The sequence below is a fragment of the Glycine soja genome, chromosome 16 (assembly GCF_004193775.1).
Source record: "Glycine soja cultivar W05 chromosome 16, ASM419377v2, whole genome shotgun sequence".
NCBI classification, from domain to species: domain Eukaryota; kingdom Viridiplantae; phylum Streptophyta; class Magnoliopsida; order Fabales; family Fabaceae; genus Glycine; species Glycine soja.
The window spans coordinates 32857339-32882334 of NC_041017.1; the positions used below are offsets into that span (position 1 = coordinate 32857339).

Here is a 24996-nt window from a genome sequence, read left to right on the forward strand (position 1 = left end):
GTTAATACCACCACAAATTCCACATAGTTTTATGGTTATGGTATACGAACAAAGACCCACAATACCAAATTTCAAAGCAGTTACCTACTGTCGCTACTAAAAGTGACCAACGAGATTAGCCTCATATCGCTAAATTGCTCATAACCACCATGCATGATTCACTTCATCCATATATGTTGGCATCATTACCAGACTGTTCCATGCATTAAACAGCCATAAATCTAACTAACACCATTGTGAGTTGTGAACAACTAGTTTACCTATTGTTAACGTGTAAGGTTTTAAATTGCGACCATAATTGTGTCTTCATTGCGATTTATGACATTGTAAGAAATTGTAGATAAATGTAGTTCATATGACTGCAATTGTGGTCATTGATACTTCAAAAACTTTGATATTGAAGCCAAAATCATGACTACAAACTGTTTTCTAATACTTTAATAATACGTTTGATTAATTTGTAAATCTGTATTTTAAGGTAAGAATAGATATGAAGAAAAATAAATGAGCATATTTCTAAAACAGAGGAACATAAGTTCCACCAAACTAATTTTATCTTCAAATCACTTTTCAGCAAATTATTCAAATAAAAACCAACATTCGAATTATAATTGGTTATACATCAGAAATAATATAATTTTTGTAGATATCCCATCAAATGATTAATAGGGGTTAGTCACAGTAGATCACCTTTTCTTGTTGAGGTATTAATATTTTAAAATAAACTTTTACATCAGCAAGTAATAGAAACCAATTTCAACGAATGGGCCCACATAATATAACAAAAATGAATTTATTCCAACCCAGCCTTTTTCTGGGTCTAAAGCCTCATATTGATGATAGTGGCCCGAAGTTGGCCCCGCTGGCCCTAGTCTCATCCCATCAAATTTATTTCAGCTCTTTTTTGTATAAATCCTCATCCAAATTCTTACCTTTGTACAACAAAGTGTATAATAAAAGAGATTAACACTCGAGGTAAAAAGTGTTCTACACATACAACCAATCATATTCCTCTATTTTTTTTCCATATCACATAATAGTGTTATAATAATCATAGAAAGTTATGGAAAATAATAATGAGCAAGTATATATGATTCACAAAACGTAATTTGACTGGAGAACCAGCATGTTAACAACAAAGGGGTGAAAGAAAATGAACGCTTGATGTTATTGGAATGATAATATAGAAGAAAGTTTTATGAAGAGAAAGAAGAAGGGCCTATAAAAGAAGAAGAAGAAGATTAAAGAAAATTATACAGAAGATAGAAGAGGAAGAAGAAAGGAAAAAAAGAATAAGATAGGAGAAGGCTATGGGTAATTTATAAGATCAATATGATAATTTGTAATTCAGAAAGTTTGATTCCATCATGTGCACCCTAATTGTAGAGGAAGAAAAACAAGAATAAGTAATAGAATGAAATAGATTTGGTCTCATTTCCTTCCATCATCTTTCACGTAAACCAAACAATGGAATTTTTTCCCCATCCATTCCCTCCTCTTTCATCAATCCAACCACACTCTTGGAAGAAATTAGTGTTGACCAAAGGAAATAAATAAACAAAAAGAGAAAGAAACTAGTAAATAGGGTTCTGTTGGCTATCACAAAGAAGTTGCTCTTTTTTCCTTTTCTTGGATCCCGTTGGTCCAATTTCTTGCTACTTGTAACTTGAGTTGTACTAAAAAAGAATGCCCTTGTCTTTTCATATTTCTTTTTATCCATCACTTGGATCCTATTCCTTTTTCTCCCCCATTGCTATTTGTTTGGTAGCTCCCACTAATATTTTCTACAACTACAGTGAGAGCACTTTTAGCAATGAAAACTCTCGTGACAAGACCCTGAAACAAAAATGGATGACAAGTTTCTTACAAATAAATAACATAGTTGTCATTACTAATGTTTTTAGTATAAAGTCAATTATTGATGAATTTGACAAGACAAAGTACTGTCGAATTCAATTATCCTGAATGACCATTGAAAGTTCTTTATTTTTTTTGTTTCAATTTAATTTACATTTTATGAAATTGTTGATCATTATAAACCTTTTTCTATATAAAAAATCATTATAAACCTTTTGGTGATTAAATTTAACATATCAATTTTAAAAATTCATTTTAATCTTAATCTTTGCCCCCCTTAAAGATAGGCTAGTCCCACCCCACCCCACACCTGTTTTTCCCATTCACAGAATGCTTTGTCCTATATATGGAAGGATAAACAAAATGAGAAATCAAATACACCACTATATTATTGCACCTCTTCCATACATTTTGTAAAAGATCATCCATTATTGGCTAGTTGGATTATTTAATTGGAGGGTGGTTAAGGAACCAGTTTTTTTTTTTATAAAAATAAAAAATAAAAATAATCATTGGTTTAAGTGGTTAGGCCCCGTGCAATCTATGAAGCAGGATCTAGTGAGATTCTGGAGAGCTTCTGCTGAATTCTAACTGTATCGAGACAATGGTGAAGCATACATAGATTAATAATTTTTTAAAATCTGTACATTATAATCCAACTCAAAATTCATTCAAATCATCCATTTTACTCCCTAACTATTGCTGTCACCGCAATCTTCATGGATCAACTTGGCCTATAATTTAAATTATCTAATCCAATTTTTACCATGCAAGTTATGAATTTGTAATGTAACTGCTGCATATTTATACATCTTAATGACTAATTTATATTTCATGAAGCAAAATGAAGAAGCAACAAAGCATACTAATGTGTTTTTTGGTTCAGGGGAGCCTACCATTGGAAGAAGCCAATTACACTGCGGGTAAGCAACACATGTTTGACAGATAGTTTGTTGAAGACTAACATAAAAGGAAAAGGATATAAGAAAAAACATATTGAGCAAAGGTTGTTCTGTCCTTTACAGTTAAACCATTTGGTGTAAAATGACTCCATGCAGCTTCACCTCGCAGTGAATACATAAATGGAGATAGAATGCTATTGTCTTTGTACCATACCTCTCATTGTCACTATTCACAAGCCAGTTTTGTGTCAAAACTAGTCAAGCAAATGGCAAAAGCCTGAAAAGCAGATAGGGGATATCTATAGTCCATAGTAAATATATCCTTGCCAACCTTGCCAAACTGAAGAATGATCTTGTCATGATCAGACTGAGCAGGCTGCGATGATGGCGTAGGAGCACCAGTTGCAGGTGGCTGCGTTGCAGCAATCAGCTGAAAATTCTTGACGGACGCAACAGTCACCCTTCCCCTAAAGTTGAGGCACCAACACTGCAGCTGCTCGTGCCATCTTGGAGATTTGTTCTTGAGAACTAAAGGCCTATCCTTTCCCTGCTCCTCTTCTTTGCCTGCCAGAAATATGTCCGAGAACCTGGAGCTGCTAAACTCGGTTGAGTTATCGATCGATCTAGCAAAGGATATGCTTCGGAAGGAATCCTCAAGGGAGCGGGGAAGGAGCTCTGGCTGGCCCGGGACAGTGCAACCAGGCTCAAGGGCTGACATAGGGATTGAGTGCATGGTGCAGTTCATTCTGCGCGGGCCCCTAGTACCAAGGACATTCAACTCATAGGTGATCTGGGCAATATTGTAGCTGCCACTAGGGACCTTTGGAGAAACCTTTTTTGAATAAAACCTACGGCTTCGGCCTGGAGGAGACAGCTGAGCATTGTTATAGGGAGGCTGTGTATCATAAATTATAAACTTGGTGCCGAGAAAATTTGACCTGAAATGAGGGGAGATTGACACAGTATAAGTTTATATTGCCAGAAAAATGCAGAACAGTGATTTCTTGAACAGTAATAGGGGAAAATAATGGTATTAGAAATTACAAAAACCATAAACACATCCAAAAAAGTAAAAAACAAACACATGGATGAAAATTATAATCATTTCAGAATTAAAGGAAGAACAGAATTAGACATATAATTGGAGAAAAGACAAGAAAAAACCAAGTGCATTAATACATACTTGAAAACCATTGATATGTTTAAAAGTGGAAATAGAACAAGAGAAATTTTCAATTACAGTAATTATAGATCATAGATGAAGTCAAGAGGCCTTAGAAAATAATAGCGTTTACTTCACATACCAAACTTTGTTAAAGCTATATGCTGCTACTTAGTTCTAGTAACTTGTAAACAGAAATACAAAACACCAAATTAGACTTTTTGTTGGAGCTGCATATATGTTTTGATATTATAGAGGAGATGCAGACATAGTTGGAAGATCTCAGGGATGTACTAAATTCAATCATCATCAAGACCACCGATCATATTATAATCAACAAGAATAAGCTTTACAAAAGAAATATGTGAAAACATAAAGTTCTCCACATCATTCAAAACAGATATCAGTAAAACCATGATTGATCACACAAAATGCATGCTGTGAGAAACTAGAATCTAAAGAGAATATACCTGAGTTTTCCAATGTAAGTGCTATTAGATCTTGATATGTTATCCGCATCCATTGATATAATATACTCTGTGCATGTTGTTCTTCTGGTCCGTTTTGCAGAAAGAAGAAACTTTCCATTTTCAACTAGCAATGCTGCATGGACAGTCAAGAATTAAAAAAATGTCCCAGAGACAATGACAACTAAGTCCAAAAACTTCTCAATGTACATTTATAGGCTGTAGAAGGTAACGACAATGCAATTTGTCAGTTCAGAAAATAGAACTGTGTTGTTTTAGTAGTCAACATAGTAAATAATTAAATCAATTCACTAAAAATTAGAAGAAAAAAGTAGATAATCTATTGGTTGTTGAAGTAGGACAGAATAAAGTAGCACAAACTATTTGCTCATGATTCCTGGTTTCCAGTTAATCTCAGCTGCACAAAACTGACTCAAGCATGCACAACCAAATCATTTCCAAGAAAAGGAGTATGCATCTTAATCAGCATGTAAACACTTACTATTGTCTTAATGTAGTTACAAAGGAAGATAAAACAGCTTGTAAGCAGGAAGTATGAAGAGGCTTAAATTCCCAATCCCATAGCTTGCTAATTTTAATAAATGAACACAATAAATACAGAAGTAGGCCATAACAAAGAACTTGGCCATTGTAAAGTGTAGAAAACAATCACTAGGTAGCTCAACTGTACATACAAGAACTGAGTTTAGATGGAATAGAATACACAATCCACTATGACAAGGAAAGTCTTGGCAAGATCTAGTTTGTGGTGGCACAAAATCATATATTTTTAGTAGATTTGCATTCATCAACACTTACATTAATGAACTAATAATCTAGTGAACCTGTACTCTAGACTGATGTCACCAAAGTTAGCAGGATGAGCTAACCTTAGATTGAAAAACAGATTTGGTTGGTTCACAAATCTTGAATGAGAATAAATTTTTCAAGCATAAGATAATACCATTGAGCTCTCCATTTTCCCATAAGGACATGAAGGTCATGTGCTATTAAGTAAAATAACAAATCAAGGGGGCACAAAATCTTCCACACTGAATGATAAATCAGATTAGGTGATTATGGAAATAAGTAAATCAGATCATCACATTACATGCCGTTAGCTATTAAATTACATAATAAATAAATTCAAACCAATCTCATAAAAGGCAACCAGGCAAACTCATATATGTCAGTGTCAAACAAAGAAAAACAATTGTGCTTACCAGGACTAAGACAAAGGAATAGGTGGTACGTCAGATTAGATTTGTCTCTCTTGATGAAACACTGGATGGTTCCATCCCTTGAACCAGGCTGTAAATTGTAAAACAAGAGTCAATAAAAAATCATAAGTCAAAATATGATCATGCATTCTAGTACACAATTTATATCTCTCACAAGCATGAACCAGTTCTTTTGAAATATATAATTTACACAAGATAGGAGATAACAAAAATCTCACCTGCTTCAGGGAGACAGGGAAAGTAATCTTCCCACAGAACTCAGGACTGGTAACAATTTCTTTGCACATTCCTCTCCAGGACCTGCACACAGCAGCACACGCAACCACGTGCTTACGAGCAGGCCATGTAGTCTCACTTTCTTCCAATCTTTTAATAACATCACGAAGAAGCTCAGGCGGAAGGCTAGCCCACCGGCTGTTCTGTACAACTGGCAGGCATTCGTGCTCCTCATGGACCAAACTATTCGACTTGCCCCCACCAGAAAGCCTTACATCAAAACTCCGCCTTGATAAGCTTCCAAATCCGTCCCTAACATCACGAACAATACTGCGGAAGGACATTTGCTACAATACACTAACAGCCCAAAAAATTAATGTGAGTAACACCACTTAACGGAAAACGTTCCACTAATCCACTCTAGTCAGATGTCACAACTCACAAGTATTAGCAGGGTAAAGAGCTACAAATCAACAAAACTCTAATTTAAATCCAGTTTCAATGCTTAGTTATTAAGTCATAAAAGTATCAAAACACAGCTAGGGAAAAGCACAAAGAGGGAAAAGGGAAAAAACACAAAAGAGAGAGATTCTCATAAAAGAAAGCCTCACATGAACCTAAAGTCTAAAGAGGCCTAAAATTTCAGACCTTTGTCAGAATCATATTTTAAAACATTATCTCCAAGACACCAACAGTTGAACCCCCTAAATCTTACTTTTCAAAAGACTGAAAAGAGCAACAAATTCTAAATAGAATCTTAGTATCTTACAAAAAATTTAAGCTTCTACCAACCAACCTAACTTTCCCCCACAAAGGGATAAAAAAATTAAAGAAAAAAGAAGTCAAAACTGAAACTAAAGCATCAGTAGTCATAAAGTAATAAGCCTAACATATCTATTTATGTTATAAACATATAAAGAAAAAACCCTGAACCTCTAAGAATGTCTCTCACGAACAGGAGCAAACAACCACAAAGCAGAAAACAAGACATTAGATAGTAGTTCACATAACAAACCTCAATTACCAAACTTCAGTGAGGAATAAAGCGTTTCTGACCACCCTAATCACAAGAGATCTGTATAGAACATAATAATAATAATAATAATAATAATAATAATAATAATAATAATAATAATAATAATAAACTTTTTTTTACAAAAGCAGCAACAGTAATAAACTAATAGTAAAACCAGAAAACAATTTTTTTAAAAAAAATTCATATACTACAGAATTGATAAGTCGTAGAAAAAAAAAACTCACAAAAGACACCGAATTAACCCCAAATGAAAATTCCACAAAAACTCAGACTAGAAAATGAAAAAATGGAAACTTTCAGAAGCTAATAGGAGAACCCAAAAGAACAAACTTGAGAAACTGTTAACCAGACCAAGAAAATTCTGGGTCAACACTCCAATCAAAGTTAAGAAAAAGAAATGGAAAAGGCAAAGAAAAGCAAACAAGAAGGACTACAATAACAAAAAAGGCGCATCAATTGCAAAAGACTAGAAATTTACCATTCAAGAGAAGAAAAAAAAGAAGGAAGATCAGAGAAGAAGAAGAAACTCACCATCAAGTTCAAAGAAGTAATGTTTTGTTTCTCTCTGTGTTTTCTCTTTCCCTTTCCGTGTCTGTGACACAAACCTCTGACTCCGAAAGACACGCACTCACTGCATTTATTAAATCCCACCAAGAAACAAACTACTTCAATTGTTATTAATAACTATTATAATTACATTAAATATATTATTAATTGTTATAGATAACATAACCATAAAAGCTGCTTAATTAATTATTAATTACCCAATACGGGATTTTAAATTGAAATAAACTTGAATTAAATTAAATAAGCTAATTAAAGTTAGCACCCACTTGGTAGAGACGTTTTATGCTGTGGAAGTCAAATTACGGTTTAACCCTTGACAGTTGACTTTTATGCATCTAGTGGCATCCGACTCCGAAGTCCAAACTACGTTACTCGAGTAAAGAGTAACGGTGTGTTTAGTGGAAGTGGAATACAGTGCGGAGTGACGCAGGGAAGTTACGATAAGGACGCAATCAAAATAAGACTTTTTTTTTATAAATTTTTTAATTACCATAAAAATTAGAATTTTTGGTTTCAGCAAAAAAAAAAAATCTTGAAGTATTTCACTAAAGTTTGATCTTTGGATTGTCCATAAAATTAATTTTCAGTACCATGATTACTTTAGCTATAAAATTAAGAGCAATGTTTTTTTTATTAGTTTTTTTAATCTCTTATGTAAAATATTAAATGAAAAAGGTTATAAAGAGAGTTTGAAATCATTCTAGAAAAATTTTTGACAAAAATATTGCACCTCTTTGATTTGGTGTATGTGGCTGTAGGCCACACGCAAAGGTTCACTCTTTTAAACTTAATGGATGTCGCATAGATTAAGACGAGAGGATAAATTTAAGTTTGATTAACAAGTTGGATTTATAAAATCAAGGTGAAAATCATTTTGGTCCAATTAATTTTACGCGACTTGGTTTGATTTAATTTTACTTTGTTTTGTTAGTTTAAAAATTAAAAATGTTGAACTGAGTGGAAGGTTATTAGGGTTTGGTTAAACTAAGCTTAATATTTCAAAAATTCTAAAAAGTAATTATATAATACTTTTATGTGATAATAAGTACTTAATTTATTGAAAAGAGTTTAAGTTGTAAATCGAAATAAGGAAAGTTAACATTTAATTTCTAAGCAAATCTTATATAGAAACCGATAAATATACTAAAATAGACTGCACCAACATACATGTATCTGATTTTTAGAGGTAAAAAGTATAATGAGTTACTCCTTTCATTTTTATTTATAGGATGTTTAAGGTTTTGATACAAGTATAAGTATTAAGAAATATAATTAATTTGTTATTTTTTTAAAAAATCATTAGATAACTTTTTAATACACCCTTTATCTCTCTAATTAATTACTTATCTACTCTATTATACACTAGAGAGCAAGTTGGACTCATGGATCTTGAAATCATGAGAATTGTTAAGAACATGAAAACGAGATTTATATAGATTGACACCTCAATTAAATAGTTGCAAGTAATTTGAATGGGGGAATCACACAAGTAGTGGCTCTAATGGTGGTTCAAGAGTGTCATAATCCGATGGCAAACAACATCTTATTAGGCAAGTTCAATATTCTTCGATTCGAAGGGAGTGGAGTCGAGGATTAGGTTTCTAATTTTGATTTGAGAATTATTCTTTGTGCTGAATACTCTTGCAACTCATTGAGTCATGTTAGCCTCCTTGGCCATGGTGGGATCAACATATACATCGTACAAGTATATGTTTCAAAATGGGTTTCTAAATGTACAAGGGTTTGTAGAGGTTATATGGTTTGGAAGTTCGATATTGGTCTCTAAAAAGATCATTTTGTGGAACCAAAATAGTTAGCAAATCCTTTTAGAGATAGAATATCAAACCCATTCAAGGCAATCTGTTGAAGATCATATGTAACAAGAATGGTTGTGGAATCTCAATGTACTAGTCTTGTATTATCTGCTTTGAACCGTGTTAACTTGGATATGGTAGCAAAATCTTGTGTGCCATCTTCTATAATTTGTTAATTGCAATATCAGGTAGCAAACTATAGAAAGTTGGTATGCATTAAAATAGTTTTTTTTTTTTTTACACAAACACAATCATATCCTTTCCATTAAAACAACATTCTTAATACAACGAGGGATATGTAAATGAATATTCTCATAAGCAAACAAAATAGAATTTCTAACTAATGAATGAGCTACCAAATTACTTTCCCTTCTACTATATTGAACAATCGTAGAAGGAGAAGATTTCATGATATATATCCTTAATTTGGTTGATCATTCCACACTCAGAAATATCTTCCTCATTGCTGTGAATCTGATCCACTACCAATTTGCTATCCAATTCGATAATCACATTGTAAACTTGCTGATTACTGAGCCAAATTAGAGTCTGTAAGACAACAATTGCTTCACCTTCCTTGACTGACATATTTGTTGTAATAAAGGCAGTTCTAGCTTGCAAAAAATCACCTCCTTCATTCCTTAAACAGGCTACAAAACATGTGATGCCTTTCTCGACAAAAAAAGCTGCATCACAATTGCACTTCAAAGTTCCTAATGGTAGAGGAATCCACGCATTCTAGGAAATTAAGCTCCCTACCTTGTGCCATATCCTCATACTGCACCTCCACATTCAACATTAAATCAACATTTAGCCGATCCGCAAGAGTAAACTTTGCTCTATTCATCATTGCTTCAACTTGTTCCAATTTTGCATTCCACACCATTTCATTCATTTTCTTCCAAATGTTGCATATACTCATGGCCACAAGATCTATCACGGTACATAACTACTGGAGAGGATAGGCACATCGCATTGCACAACGCAGAGGGGTTCTTGTTAACTCAACATTTGATGGAATTCCCAACAAATATGCAGATCGAGAGGAAGTATGCTTCCTAGGAGGACTTGCTTCTTGCTCAACTAGGTTATAATCTACTAGTGGTTGTATTAATAAAGATTTATGAGCCTAAACACTCCCAATTGCATGATTTACAAATGGGTTCTAAATCAACAAGAATAGTTTGTGGCATTTTCAATGTACTAGTCCTTTATTATCTTCTTTGAACTTGTTAAGTTGGATTTGGTAGCAAAACCATGTTATCTACTTCTATCCTTTTATTGGGTGGAACTTATTTTAAAAGATGTACCTGGAAATTAAAATAAAATATTGTAATGATTTATAATAATTGAAGATAAAAACATTTAAAAGAAAGATGATATCAAACGAGGTTTTTTTTTTTTATAATAGTTATAGATTATAGATAACTTTGAAATTGAAAAAAATTGTTAAGTCTGCTTGGAGTCGGCCCATGGGTAAAGGGACTAAAACTCAAATTTTAGGTGCACCCATAAAATAAATATTTTCTATTAGTTTTTACAAGAAAAAAACCCCATGTATAAAAAAAAAATCATATATGTTGACAAAAAAACCTCAAATATAAAGCTCACACATTTAAATAAAAAAAACTTACTTTAAATTTGCTTTAAGCTTTATATACCAATTGGCTCGTCCATTTGAATAGTAAATAACATGGATTAAGTAACAATATTTTACAAAAGGGGTAAGAAAAGTTTATATATAAGAAATATTTTTTTTGTTCAAAATTATGTAGCAAATTATAATCAACAAACTATTATGGCGAGGAGGTATTTTACTTATAGTAATTATTAGTGAGATTAGAAATAACATTTGAATTTTTTCTATTAAATGTGATGGTAAATATTGTTGAGTATTAAGTATCACTAAAAGCAATATCTATGCTTGAACGACACGAATTGGATTGTATTGATGTTATACTGAATGCTTTCTCATTGACTTTTGGGAAATGCACTAATTATTGTCACGTGTTTGCCTGCGATGTTAGTTCAGCTGGGATATCTTGTGTATATTCCTTATGAAACTATCAAATAGGGTTCACCAGAATAAAGACATTTTAAAATGCACATGTTTTTTTTTAATGCAAATGTTATATAGTCCACATATATATCTACTTTGCATTGCATTCTATCTAATTTATGGCATTACTATTATATAAAACAGTCTTATTAATACATGTCCGTTAGTGAATATAATGGAAAAAATCAATATATTGAGGAAGGGAGACTTCTGTTAAGGGTTGAATAAATAAATATATTAACGTAGGTGTTATCTTTTATTAACGACAATCTAAAATACTATTAATTAAAGATAAAATTATTTAACAATATATTTAATTTTTATTAATAAAACATTTGAATTCATTGAGAAAATTTCATCCTTTTATATCAACTTATTTATATCTACTACGAAAAAAATTCAACATTTAATATGGAAAATATAAAATCTTTTATATAGAACTTTTTATAAAATAAAATTTAAAAGTTTAATTTATTTATATAAAAAGCTGTATTTGATTGATTGGATGATTTCTTAAATTTAAAATATATTTATTAAGCCTTTATTAGTAGTTTAGAAAATACTGTTACTAAAGGATTTTTATAAAAATTGTAAAAAATAAAATAAATTAGTTTCATAAATATACTTGAATAATAAATAAAATTAAAAAAGATTATTTTGGCTTCTTGAATATATATATACAAAAATATTTTGTTGTTAAATGATTTTGTAAAAAATAGAAAATAAATTTTTATAAAAAGTAAACTTAGTATTTATTTAAATTAACTTACCCATTTTTAGTATTTTTGAATTAAAAATTTATAAAATATAATAACTTAGTTTATACATCTAATTATGGAAATAAAATTTAATATTCCTAAAATAGTGGCCCATGCTTTACATATTTTTTGAAAAAAAGGAGTGAGAATGAAAAAGAATATGAAGTTAAAAAAGAACTCGAAGCATTGTCTAGTTGGCATACGTTGTGATGACTGTTTTTATATAGTTATAGATTATATGTTAGTAATTAGTAAGTAAATTTGTAATATCTCAAAGGTAAAGAAATATTAATAATATTTCGTTGATTTGAGTGAACCAATATCTTTTAAGTAAGGTTGTAAATTCTAGTTGTGAATGAAAAAAGATATATAATCAAGAAGTAAATATGTCAACTGGACACGTCAATGATGGATTTGCTCATCACCCCATCCACAGTAAAAGATAGGCTAGTTCGAGTTAGATATAAAAGATGGGATTTGAATTAAATTTTAACATTCATCCTATTTTTTTTTTTTTTTTTATCGAATTTCTATCTGAGTTCACATAAACTTGTGACTAGCCCACCACACCATTTATATGGTTTGATTTTTTATTTTTTTATAACGGGGAATTATATATAGTTTTAATATATTTATATATTTTTAAATAACTTATATATTAAGTTATTAATTATATTAAAAGTTAACCATGTATTGCTAGATTAATTTACATCAATATTTTTTTTCATAGATGCATATAAAATTTATCTATTCTACTTATTATTGTACTTCTATAATTTGGTCAAAGTCAATAATCTTATTTCAAACACAAAACGTATTATGTTTTTTCTTTTTGTTTTTTTTTATAATGTCACTTATAAATAAGGTTAATCTATTCATTGATAGATGTCACTAAATTTTCTCATATGTATCTTTTTTTCCTTAAATTATAAGTATTTTTTATTAAAGTTAATTTTATTCGAATCAAGATATAAGATTACTATGGTAAAAAAAAAAAACTTTTCAATTATATTTTCATGACTCAAACATCAAAATAATATATTAAATTGAAACAACCACCTACTAGTTAATCTTAGAAATAGCTCGGTAATCATTTGATCTCTTATATACAACTTGACCTTAATGTCCACGACCCAATAAAATAAGAAATCTAGTTCACCCAAATCTACTTAATTATTGCAATAAACACATGAAATCTCACTTTTCCCTCTTATCCGTATCTAAACTAAAATTATCACCAAGCTCTGGGCTCACCCTAATCTACTCAATTATTATACTTTTTGGTTGATCTATCTAGCTAACAATTAAGAATAATCAAGGTGGCAAGAACAGAAGAAAGCATCTCTTCTTCCACATCCACGGTTATAGAGAGAGAAAGAAAGTTGAGTGTAGAATAAAGTACATAACATAATTCAGGACCAAATATTTAGCATAATTTTTTTGAGTTAATGCATAAAAATTGTATTTTAAATGACTATTTAACAGAATCTCTAATTGCTTAAAAAAACAAAACGGAATCTGTAATCATATAATTAATTGTTACTTAAAGGTACAACTCAATGTAATTAAGTAATCATATTAAGTTTTTTTAATTTTATGCTGAGTAATCGTATCAAGTGATGTAAGTAATCATATTCTAACAATTTTTTTGTTATAATGCATACTTAAAAGTTATCATTAAAATATTAATTCGTCATAGTCTTTTTCTAGTAGTTCACCTAACGTATATATTTTATCTGATACGCGAACGTCAACAAATATAACATTACCACGTCAAAACAACATATGTCACCCCGTTAACGGCAAAGGTTATATATATATCTTTACCCACCCCCACGTGTCGTTACCATATTGTTCCCTCAAAATATCATACTATTACATTTAGAATTTTGTACAACATTACAAAGATACATTGATGCAAACATATTACATAACAGAAGATTGTTGGAATAAGAGAAGTGGCTAGTTCCTCACAATTTTATTTTGCACACATAAGCAAGCTTTATTGTATTAGTAAAAACAGATTGATATAATTAATATGATATTACATAATTGGTAGTTAATTTTTGTTTTTTTAAATATATGATGATGAGGCTAATTTTTAACTTGTGTATATAAAAAAAAACATATGTTAAAGAGAAATTGATTCCTTTAAATAAATTTTAGTACCTTAAAAAGATTGATCCTTAATTTTTGGTCAAAGAATATCTTAATTTACAACAAAAATCAGATGCGGATCCAGTAAGCTCCTAGAGAAATTGAATAAATAGAGTTTACTATACTGTACAGTCAAAATAAAAAAAGTATTCACTTTATCTCATATTAACTATTTTTTCAGTAATAATAGCACTATTTATTGATATGTTTAAATATTAAAAAAACATTATATTTTTAATAAAAGTATTGTTGTTGAAAAAGCATTTTATAATTATAATTTGTATAATTAAATTTTTCCTGAAAACTATGTATTACTGTACTTTAAAAGAAAATTACTTTTATTAATATATATGAAAACGATATTGGTGTTTTAATTTCATCATGAAATTATATATTAAGCTTCTTAAAAATGTACCTAAAAATTAATATGAAATTAAATTTTATTCACCTGGATAAAAAAATTCAAAGGTAAACTTCTAGTGAAAATATAATCATCTTAATAAAATATTTTCATTAGTGTCTTATTTTTCATCAAAAACATTGTTATTAGTTTTAAAAAAGCTTTACCTCATGATTCACTTTATGCCTAACAATGCGTCGGGTTGATCTCGCGATGTATAGAAATTAAACCCAAACCATATATATTGCCTTTTAGCTATTGTTATTATTTTTTTATTACATTTTAATAATGCGTAGACAAATTGTTTCTTTATTGTTATTAATAATAGTAAAAGTAGTAAATAATTATTTTTAACCATTTTAAAAAAATTTGAAAATATTTTTTCTCTATTGGTTATGATAAACAGAAAACAGATATAATAACTGTTATGTTTAACCTAAAGGAATTTATTAATAACTTCCAATCAAACTTAATAGTAAGTGTGTCTAAGTTTAGCAATATTATACATGAAAGTCAAACATACAACCTAAACTAAAAAATTAACAATAGTAAGAGGCTAGGATTTCAACCAGACACCGAGCCACTATTGCCTCACAACCCAACTTCAGAAATCCAAATATCAAAACATAGCCATCAGTTTTTCTGTACACTTTGATTTCAATCATGTCTTGTTGTCATTGGATACCTCATCACCAACAATGAAGACACAAAGTAATGATAATGATATGAAAGATATGACTAATATATTCAATATTTAAGGGTTTTTTTTTTAGTAAGAAAGTGATTTTCGATTCTCTTATCATAGTTCTCACAATTAGCTAGTTCATTGTTAATTCTTCTTAATATTCGATCCCTCGAACCTTATAACAAGTGGTATAAGAGGTTTTGATTAAAAGAGAAGAACGAAGATTCTTGTATAAAAGATCTTCCTTACAATAGAACTGGTCAAGTGACCATGATATGTCTTTTGCTGAATGAAGCCACACACTTACATAATAATTAGCCTTAATTACATTAACTAGAAAAAAGATTAGATATATAAAAGAGACACTATAATTTTCAGTTGCTCTCCCCAACAACTTTCAACCACGTACGCCGACATACCATATTTGAATGGTAATTTTGCACTATAGCCAACGCCAACATTATATTTTGACCGTATGATCCTTTGATAGAATACCAGATAGCTTTCTAACTTGATATGACTAGTTATATATACTTGATAGAAGCTTGAGGGAGGGGGGCTAAAGTTGCTGGTGCCCCGTAAATTTATCTCTGCATATAAGGATGTTAATTGATTATAACTAAATATTATCATATGTTATCATCTATATGTTAATGAGAATATATTTATTTAATGTAATTATCAAGAATGAAATATATAAATAATGTGATTTTTGTTTTTTTTCTTCTAAAAGTTAGATAACATTTTAAATTGATCACATGAGTTTATTTATATATGATTATAGTACTCAAATATGTATAACAATTCTCATTAAATATAAATTTGGGCCGTTCAGTTATATACGGCTAATATTAGAAGTTACTTACTAATTATATATTTACTTAAAAAATTTATGTGTGTATATATATATATATATATATATATATTAATTATTCAAATATAATCTAATAATTTATATTATTGTTCTTATATCTGAGAATAATCAAGTCTTATCATGTTGAATAATTGATTGTGAGCAAGTTCATCTTGTGAAGCTTTGGTTGTCGTGTTAACAAAATGTGCTTTGTTTTTTAATCCAATTTTTCTTTGTCCAAGCATATAATAGATTTCATTTCTCAAGATGTAAGATTCCATAGAAAAATGTTGAAGCAGATTGTCACTCAACTTTTGAATTCAGAATTTAATGGATAGTTAGATACATTGAAGCCTGGATTGTTCCATTGTTTGTCATTCCAATTTGTGGTTGATGCTCTGTGTCATCTATATAAGTATGCGGTGTGAATGGAAAATGAGAATGCTGTAACTAATTATGGTGATTATGTTTATTTTGTATGATGAAATATATGTGTTCCAGTTCTATATTAGTTCAGTTTTGACTTATTTTCGTTCAACATTTCCATTGTGTAATATCACTAGTTAGGAAAACTGACCAGTTCATGAAAGAATTATATGTCTTATTCTTCCTCTCTCTTGTTCTTGATCTCTATTCTCTAGTGGCATTGCTGCTTCTGAACCTTTTTTTATCCTTGAACTAGTTTAATTTTTTTTTTTTATTTGTGTTAAACTAGTTCAGAACCATTCTCCAAATTGTGAATTGGTGTAATATTTACATTTCACAATGTTAGAAAAATTATGTCTCTAAATATAATCATACATTATGTAGTTATAGTCTCTGCTAGCTAAAACTTAATATACTAAAATATATAAAACAACACTAAAATATAATAGATAAAAAATAACATTTAATCTTATAATTTAAACAAAGTGTGCTTAATGTAATAAGATATTTTATCATATTCTCTAAGAAAAGTAAAAAAGAAAAAATACGTCTGATTAAAAGATAATAAGATATACACATAATACAAAGATGCATAATTAAGAAATAGGACATTCAACTTGTAGGGACATCTTTTGCTAAATTTTAAGTGGGATCATACAGTCTTTTGCAGAATTTTAGTCTAATCAATGCTGTACAATGCACTCCAATCTGGGTTCCTCTTTTGTTTCTTCAACTTCTAGGTTTTCTCCTTTTACACCCTCCTTTACACTCTCCTTGATCTTCCCCCAAAGGACACTGTAGAGTCCAACCACTAGTAAAACAGTGCCACCAACACTGCCATAATTAAAGAAAAGAAAAAACAACGAGCCTCGTTAAATAGTTAACTTAATTTGTTTTACATTTTGTGCTTGTTTTGAGATTGATAGAGTAGAATTTGAACCTTCCCAAGTAAAGTGTTTCTTTCCACAAAAGTGCTGAGAATATTGCTGTGATTATAAGAGCTAGAGGGGTGAACATTGCTGTGAAAACCGGGCCTTTAGTCTCTATTGTGCAGACTTGCAGCCAATAACAAATGCCTGTTACAATTACACCCTGCCAACAAACACTGTTAGAAATAATGAAACAGATAGAATAGAAACTGAAAAATAGAAAAAAAGTAATTTATCTGTTTGAAGAAGTATAACAAAATGATCCTTTAAAAAAAAGTCTAACAAAAAGAAGAACTTTAATATTATTCTTTTACTTATTTTTGTTATTGGATAGAATTTCTTGTCAAATTTACTGAATGATTTAGACAACTTTTTTTTATTAATGAAATAAAATGTATTTTTCTTCAATAATAAAAATGATATAAAAAAGCTAAAAAAAGTTTATGATTAACATTTTTCACATTACCTTTGAACTGAAAGATCTCACGGAGAGAAACTTGAACCTTTTAAAAAGCATTGTACTTTTTTTAAAAGGAAAGTATAAATTTAAAATAGTTGATGGAAAACATAACTATTTATATATAAAAAGGAGAGGATGAATTAAACAATAAAATGCTTATATGTCTGAATTTCACTTTTTAAATATATTTAACATTTTAGAAGCTTTAAAGGATTATGATGAGAGCAAATATATGGAAAGACGTTGCATAAAGTTAAAAGATAAGAAAGCCAAATATATTTAATTCATATCATAATCATGGCATTGTTAATTTCTGTCTTATTCATTTTAATGTTAGAAAATGATTATCATATTTTTAATAAAAACATACGTTTCAATATATATAAACACAAGTTTCATTTTAATTTAGGCATATATCTCAATTTTTAATAATTCAGAATTAATTTTCTTACAATTAAATTTACCTAACTTTAATCCAATAATGTAAACTGATGACATGTGAATTATAGTATATATCAAACACTTCATTAGTATCTATTATTTCTCTTTATCTCTTAATCATATCAAATAATCTATTATTCATATACTTTTTTTTCCCTTTTGACCTTTTACCTCTAACTATAAATTAGTATCAAGCGTCTTTAAATTGTTTTTCATTATATAAGTAAAAATTGGTTCTATCTGTCCAACTGATCAAGAATTAGTTATAAGTTATAAACTAAAACAGAAATGGGTTGCAATCACAGTGTGGTCCATTTAAACCTTATACGTCAACGGTGTTCTCATATGATGTGATGGGGGCATAATTTTCTGGTCATAATGTGTATAACATGATTATAAATATATGGCTGTGACTATGACATTCCCCTATCCCCTAGAAGAGAAATGCAACCACATTTGGACGCAGACTTCCACTACGCTCTATTTCTTAAAAATGGAGCACTTGGAAATTCATTAAGGAGGAATAACTAGAGCAGTTCAAAATTCTATGATTATCATGGTCTATGTGTAAAGATCAATACCAATTTTCATGGTTCCTTCGGATATCAAGACTACAATATTAAAACAACTAAATTTCTGTAAAGAAACATAACTTCTTTATCGTACGCAAAAGAGCACAAAGTTTTAATTTCCTTTAGGACATCAAACTTTGTAGACCAATTACTATAATCCGATTTGTGATTCATTTACATTATTATTTTCTACATTTTTTATTTATATTCATATAAATGTTAGGTATGATTTGGTAAACTTCTCTCTAAGAACATATGAGGAAAAGAAATTAAGAAAATAAAATAAATTAAACTCTCTTTTTTTAACAGCCAAAGAAAAATATATATTAAGGCACAAGATAGATGTTATAAGTTATGCCATCCACTGTGCAAGGGAACAGGTAACATGCAGAGTTCAAAAGAAAACGACAAAGTGGAACTAATAAACTCTTCCACCAAATATAACTACCCCATAGTGAAATAAATTAAACTCTGTATATAAGTTAAAATCAAATTAGCTTGTGTTTAGGTGTGTGGTGCATCAAAACGAATCTGATTAATTTTTTTTATTGATGTTGAAGTAACAATGTTACACAGCCAATTATATTCATGTATTTTATGCGATTCTCAGAACCCATCGTGTAACTAAGCACAAGCTTATGTATTTTTAACTTTTATAAACTTTTTTTATAAAAGTTTTTTCACATAACTTTTTCACAAGTTGGATGTATAAGTTTATTTTAACTTATGAAATTTGTTTGATTCATTAAGAGTTTATAGAGATATTGATCCAAACATCATGACCTTGCATCATCTAATAAAAAATTTTAAATTTTTATACCCTAATATATATTTTATATTTTTTCTTCCATTCTCATGAATCATGATATTATTAATTATATTAATCACTTTGTATTTCTTGATTTCCCTGTTTCTCTCTTTTTCTAAAGGTGTACAAGAATCCCTTAAAGATGTGGAAAACATACTTTGTAAAAACAAAGGAAAAACATCAAAATCTTTTCTACATGTGCCTAAGTAAGGGGACAAAGTAGTTGATGTCATACATAGTATTTTTTTTTTTCCCTTAATAAAAGCTTTTCATCTGTAGGGGGATATTTTACAGCTTTTGGACTTTTCTAGCTATTCACTAATCACTAGGATTTTATATTTCAAAACATTTCAATATATTTGTAATGTTACTATTTAATTTGCTGTGTAGTCTATGCATATAAATATTAGAGACTATAAACGTACACAGTAAGCCACAGAAAGAAGATGAATATCCCATCCAAGCCTCCATGCTGAAGGATTATTCCTCTCTACTGCAACAGCCACAACAGTAGACTGCATGAAGCTAAACAAGCATTGTATAGCAGTGAGGCGAAATTTTGCTGGGTACTGCTTCACAACAAATCCCTGAAAAAGTATATATATATATATATGAAAAAATTTAGATGAAGCAAAATGCTTATCATAAAAAAATAAAATGAAGAGAAATTCTATATATACAACTCTTTTCCCCATCTATTTCTAAAATTAGTAAGAGACATAACAAGAGAAGAGAGATGTTATTAAAAGAGGACAAAGTTGTTTTATAGAGTACACGTAAGAATAATAAATCATATCATAAATCTAGTACTGTTTTGTAATGAGTAAATTAAATGACCACTTCAGTGATTTCATGAAATTACACAAACTCCCTCCATTTTTTAAACATGAGAAATGTTTTCTTATAGAGGAGTTTCATACAATGTTTTCCAAACAATTAAGGGGTTAATGTAATGTATAAGGAAGTGTCTGTGTATTTTTAAAAAAATTAAAGAGAATCAACGGAAGATTAGATAAAAATAGGAGAAGCTTGTATAATTTCATAAAATCCCGAGAGTAATTACTGTAATTTACTCTATACTAATATAATATGAGGGAAAGAGTAATGAGGTACCTACCTGCAAGATAAGCCACAAGGACCATGCAGTGTTACCTGAGAGCATCAAAAGAGAGCCTCTAATAGTATCACCTTTGGAGTGCACAATTGTTAAAGGGTGAGAACTATGGTTCTGATTTTCTGGATACCATTTCATGAAACCCAGGTGAGGTCCTTTAACTAAAGCAAATGTTATTGCCCCAGCAAGGCTTAGAACGGACCCCAAAATCTTGGCCAATCCATGCACACGTTTTATGGAAATGCTTTCCATCCTGAAATTTCCAAAACCAATTTCAGTTCTCTCTATAGGTCTTGACCCTGCTTCAGAAAAATAAATGGATGGTTATTTTTAATTTTACCTAATTAAAACAGCCATGATGAAAGTAATGGCAGGGACAGTATTTGTGGCGGCTGCAGCAAATGTTGCAGTGGTGTAGTTGATTGAAACATAGTAAAGGTTTGAACTTGCAGTTAACCTATCCATCAAAGCACATACAAAAAACAAAAAACTTAGGATATCACGTCACTATCAAGGAGTATATCATTTAGAAATTTCAACTTAAATCTTTGAATTGACAATGTTAAGCAAGTAACGGGGTCAGGAAAGGGACATATCATACCCAACAAGGGAAACTAGAAACAATTTGCACAACAAGTTGCATGACAAAGGAGCTGGTTGCTTGCTGCAAAATCAATGAATTGCAAAAAATTAACAAACAAATTAATTTTTTAAGCATACTTATGGAAAGGATTAACAAGGGATGAGTGTAAAGTGTAAAATATAAACTCTTTAGAACCTGTCAAAGAAAGCAAATGGAGATAGAGCAACTGATGCAAAGGCTTGTCTATAAACAACAAACACATAAGGGCTCATTCCCTTGGAAATTGCAGCCTTGGAAAGCAAGGCCATTCCAGCATACACAAACTGAATGAACAACATTGCAACATAGGGTCTATTTTTTTCCACAATGGCCACACGCCACAACAAAAAACTCTTCATTTTGTCTGCTACCTCTGAGTGACCACCTAGCAAGGAAAATTGTTCAATATATAGAGATTTTTGAACTCAGTATATGGCTTGTTTGTTGGCTTTATGCTTTTCCTTATTGGCTTTGTGCTTTATATATATTTTGACACCAAAGTGGCACGAATTTGGCCCATACGTTTGAAAAGTTGTAGCACTAGGCACTAGCATCGTTTTCAGTAGAAGGGCAAGGCTCTCACTAGCGCATGCTAAGATTATTATTGTACTTTTGCATAGCAAAGGGAGCAACATGGTTACTGTTATGTTTACTATTTGCAGAATTAAGAGGAAGCTTTTTGCAAGCACTATGCCACAAAGTGATATTAATCAACCAATCATTCACTATTATGAGTACTTTGACAACTTGTTTTATCCTTAACGGGACCTTCAACTCTAACCCATGTTATTTGAGCTTAAAGCGTGAACAAAGCCATGCTAGTTTGCACTGAAATTAAGTTTAAGGGAGAAATTATTATCCTTGAGCAGGCTTTATTGTAAGGAATAAACTGTTCCAAAACAGTTGAAGTTTTTAGTAAGTTTTTATATTTTAGTGAACATTTATTCTGTATAAAGTTAAGGTTTAAATCTATTTTTATTTGTTGAAAATATGGCCTTTTCAATTTTACTTTTATGATTTAATTATTTTTAAAAATTAGAAAAAAAAATCATAATAATGTCCTATCATAATTAAACAACTTACATATATATTTTATTCTAATAATATAATTTTAAACCGCTTTTAAATTATCTTTTTAAATAACCCTTAAATAACAATAAAATATTTTTTTACTCGTAAACAATAGTTAATCCAACGGTAAAAAAAAAAAAAAACTAAGCAATGACGTTTAAACATAAGCAATTTGTTAAGTATCGAACGTCGGAGATAACTCGTTTTCATTTTACTTTTTAAATTTTATTTTTTTATTATTTTAGTATGTGAAGTATTTTAGTATCTTTTATCCGTCAAGGTCCATTAAATAATAATATCACACTTTATTATTATTTTATAACATTATTACTTAACTGATGTGACACATTCTATTAATTTATTATATCATCACTTAATTTGATAATTAGTTTATTATATTATATGAATCCTCACAAGTAATAAATATTAAAATCAAACATAAAATTTTATTAATTGATAATAATTATTTTAAAAATTATATATATAATATTTTTTATTAATTGATTATTTAATGTTTTAAAAAGTTAACTATACATAAAAATTAAACTCCGTATACAAAGTAGTGTCAAAAGATCATCCATTTATTTTCTCGCTACGCGATGTGCATTTCGTATTTAACAACTACAATATTTGAAACCATATCTTTTTTTTTTTAATATTACTTTATCAAATATCAAGTGATGATACTCAGTTCCTCACAGTAAACTGCAAACGATTGATGTTGTGGAATTTACGTAGGACCATTTATAATAGAATAACCACGTCTAACCAATCTTTCTTTTATTAGAAGTCGTAAAGAAACAATCCACACATTTCTAGGATTTTAAACTCAACGAATTTGAATTTCATTTCTAATTATATTATTGATATGAAATATATATCGATTCATCAATATTTATAGAGAATCTAATTATTATTTTGAAAAAATTTGTATTTCAAATCACATTTTTCACTCACAAGATTTGAACTCTTAATTTTTTTAAAAAAAATCAAATCCAGTCTCACTTAGACCAACTTACATGTATTTATAATCATTTTATTTTATGATAGTTTTTGAATATTTTTTGTCTTTAATATTTTTTAAGTGAATTTAAATTTAATTTTTATAATTTATTATAATAAATTTTTCATTACTTTTTTGCATAAGATTTATAATTTTTTTAAAAATTTTTCTCTCAAAGTAAGTCACTTAAATTATTTCAGACATTCACTTATTAGCAACTCACCAATCAAAATATTAAATTTCACTCAAAATTAAATGTTTCAAATTTTAACAATTTTCACTAAATGTTTTACTTAAGTTATTTTATATTATAAATTTCCATCTATTTGAATATAATATAAGATTTTGAGGGTTTTTAACAAAAAAGAAGAAGATAGAAAAATATTTATATGATTTTAAAAATATTTAATTTCTTTGATAAAAAAATTGGGAGACTATAATTATACAAAGTCTAAACTAAAGTGACTAAAGTATATTTAAGTTTTTGAAAAATTATGAAGAACAATCTGTTTGGGATTTTTTTTTTCTGTTTTAGTTTATACACACATAGGAATACATTTCATAACACATTTAGTGAAAATAAAATGTATCAATCTAACTATTAAATCATGTTGTTTTATTCTGATAACAATGTATTCTTAATTAGTTTAATATAATAATTTAGGCATTCATAAATTTTGTAATCTAATAATAAAGATTTACTTGCAGTTTAAATAATATATTTTACAATGAAAAAAGTATAAAGAAGTCTCAATATGCAATTTAATTATTACATAATTACTACATTGTAGAAGTATTTATAAATTTAAATAAAATATAAAAATGTAATTGAAGACAAATAAAATTCTATAAAATTATAAAAGAGAAACACACAATTAATTTAAATAGAATTTAAATTTTAAAATTTAAAATAATATAATATTTAAAAATTAAAAATATCATAATAATTAGAAATACTAATTAAGAAACTTTAGAAGGAAATATGTTGTTTTTGGCTAAATAATCTCTTTAGTCCTGATTTTGTAATATGTTAGTGCCTTCCATTATCTGAAACTAAATTCACTCTTTAGTGCTTACCGGTCTTTAATTGTGAAATAGAGACAAATATTTAACTATTTTTTTAGAAAATTGACTCTAATTATGTATAAACGGGTGAATTACTAATTGAGAGAGTTTAGTTAATGAATAAGATGCCGTAAGTTATTATAATTTGATATATGTATTAAATTTTTACTAATAAAAAAATAGTTGAATTTTACTCTTCTAAATTTTTATATGCTGAGGAATAAATCTGGCTTACAGACGGTAATCATTAATCAATTATTCTATTGAGATCCTTTTTGACAATTCATTTGGAACGCTAACGGACATATCCT

At 29.2% G+C, this 24996-nt stretch overlaps 2 protein-coding genes across 4 annotated transcripts; both read right to left on the minus strand.

Annotated features, from left to right (window-relative positions):
* Positions 1–2660: 2660 nt before the first annotated feature.
* LOC114390568 (tubby-like F-box protein 8) lies at positions 2661–7548 on the minus strand. Of its 3 annotated transcripts, XM_028351341.1 has the most exons (6): positions 7413–7517; positions 6861–6920; positions 5848–6202; positions 5612–5699; positions 4392–4524; positions 2661–3697 (listed from the first exon to the last, which is right to left on the minus strand). In XM_028351341.1, the coding sequence occupies exons 3-6, from the start codon at positions 6187–6189 to the stop codon at positions 2986–2988; spliced, it is 1275 nt and encodes a 424-aa protein (XP_028207142.1). In that variant the 5' UTR covers positions 6190–6202; positions 6861–6920; positions 7413–7517; the 3' UTR covers positions 2661–2985. The 3 variants fall into 3 exon arrangements, with proteins under 3 accessions (XP_028207142.1, XP_028207141.1, XP_028207143.1); XM_028351340.1 differs by lacking the exon at positions 6861–6920 and having other exon boundaries at positions 7413–7548; XM_028351342.1 differs by lacking the exons at positions 6861–6920; positions 7413–7517 and adding an exon at positions 7360–7381.
* A 9583-nt stretch (positions 7549–17131) lies between these two features.
* On the minus strand, positions 17132–21992 carry LOC114390241 (WAT1-related protein At1g43650-like). Its single transcript, XM_028350948.1, has 7 exons — positions 21703–21992; positions 21526–21588; positions 21265–21381; positions 20928–21177; positions 20236–20397; positions 17541–17692; positions 17132–17434 (listed from the first exon to the last, which is right to left on the minus strand). Exons 1-7 carry the CDS (start codon positions 21903–21905, stop codon positions 17284–17286), a joined length of 1098 nt encoding a protein of 365 aa, XP_028206749.1. The 5' UTR covers positions 21906–21992; the 3' UTR covers positions 17132–17283.
* Between the last annotated feature and the right edge of the window lie 3004 nt (positions 21993–24996).

Coding starts and splice junctions, on each gene's coding strand:
- LOC114390568 (XM_028351340.1), bottom strand. CDS start 6,189: ATGTCCTTCCGCAGTATTGTTCGTGATGTTAGGGACGGATTTGGAAGC. Junction 5,700..5,847: donor TCCCTGTCTCCCTGAAGCAG/GTGAGATTTTTG, acceptor TACAATTTACAG/CCTGGTTCAAGGGATGGAAC. Junction 3,698..4,391: donor ACTTACATTGGAAAACTCAG/GTATATTCTCTT, acceptor CCCTCATTTCAG/GTCAAATTTTCTCGGCACCA.
- LOC114390241 (XM_028350948.1), bottom strand. CDS start 21,905: ATGAAGAGTTTTTTGTTGTGGCGTGTGGCCATTGTGGAAAAAAATAGA. Junction 21,589..21,702: donor CCATTTGCTTTCTTTGACAG/GTTCTAAAGAGT, acceptor TTGATTTTGCAG/CAAGCAACCAGCTCCTTTGT. Junction 20,398..20,927: donor CCTTGTGGCTTATCTTGCAG/GTAGGTACCTCA, acceptor ATACTTTTTCAG/GGATTTGTTGTGAAGCAGTA.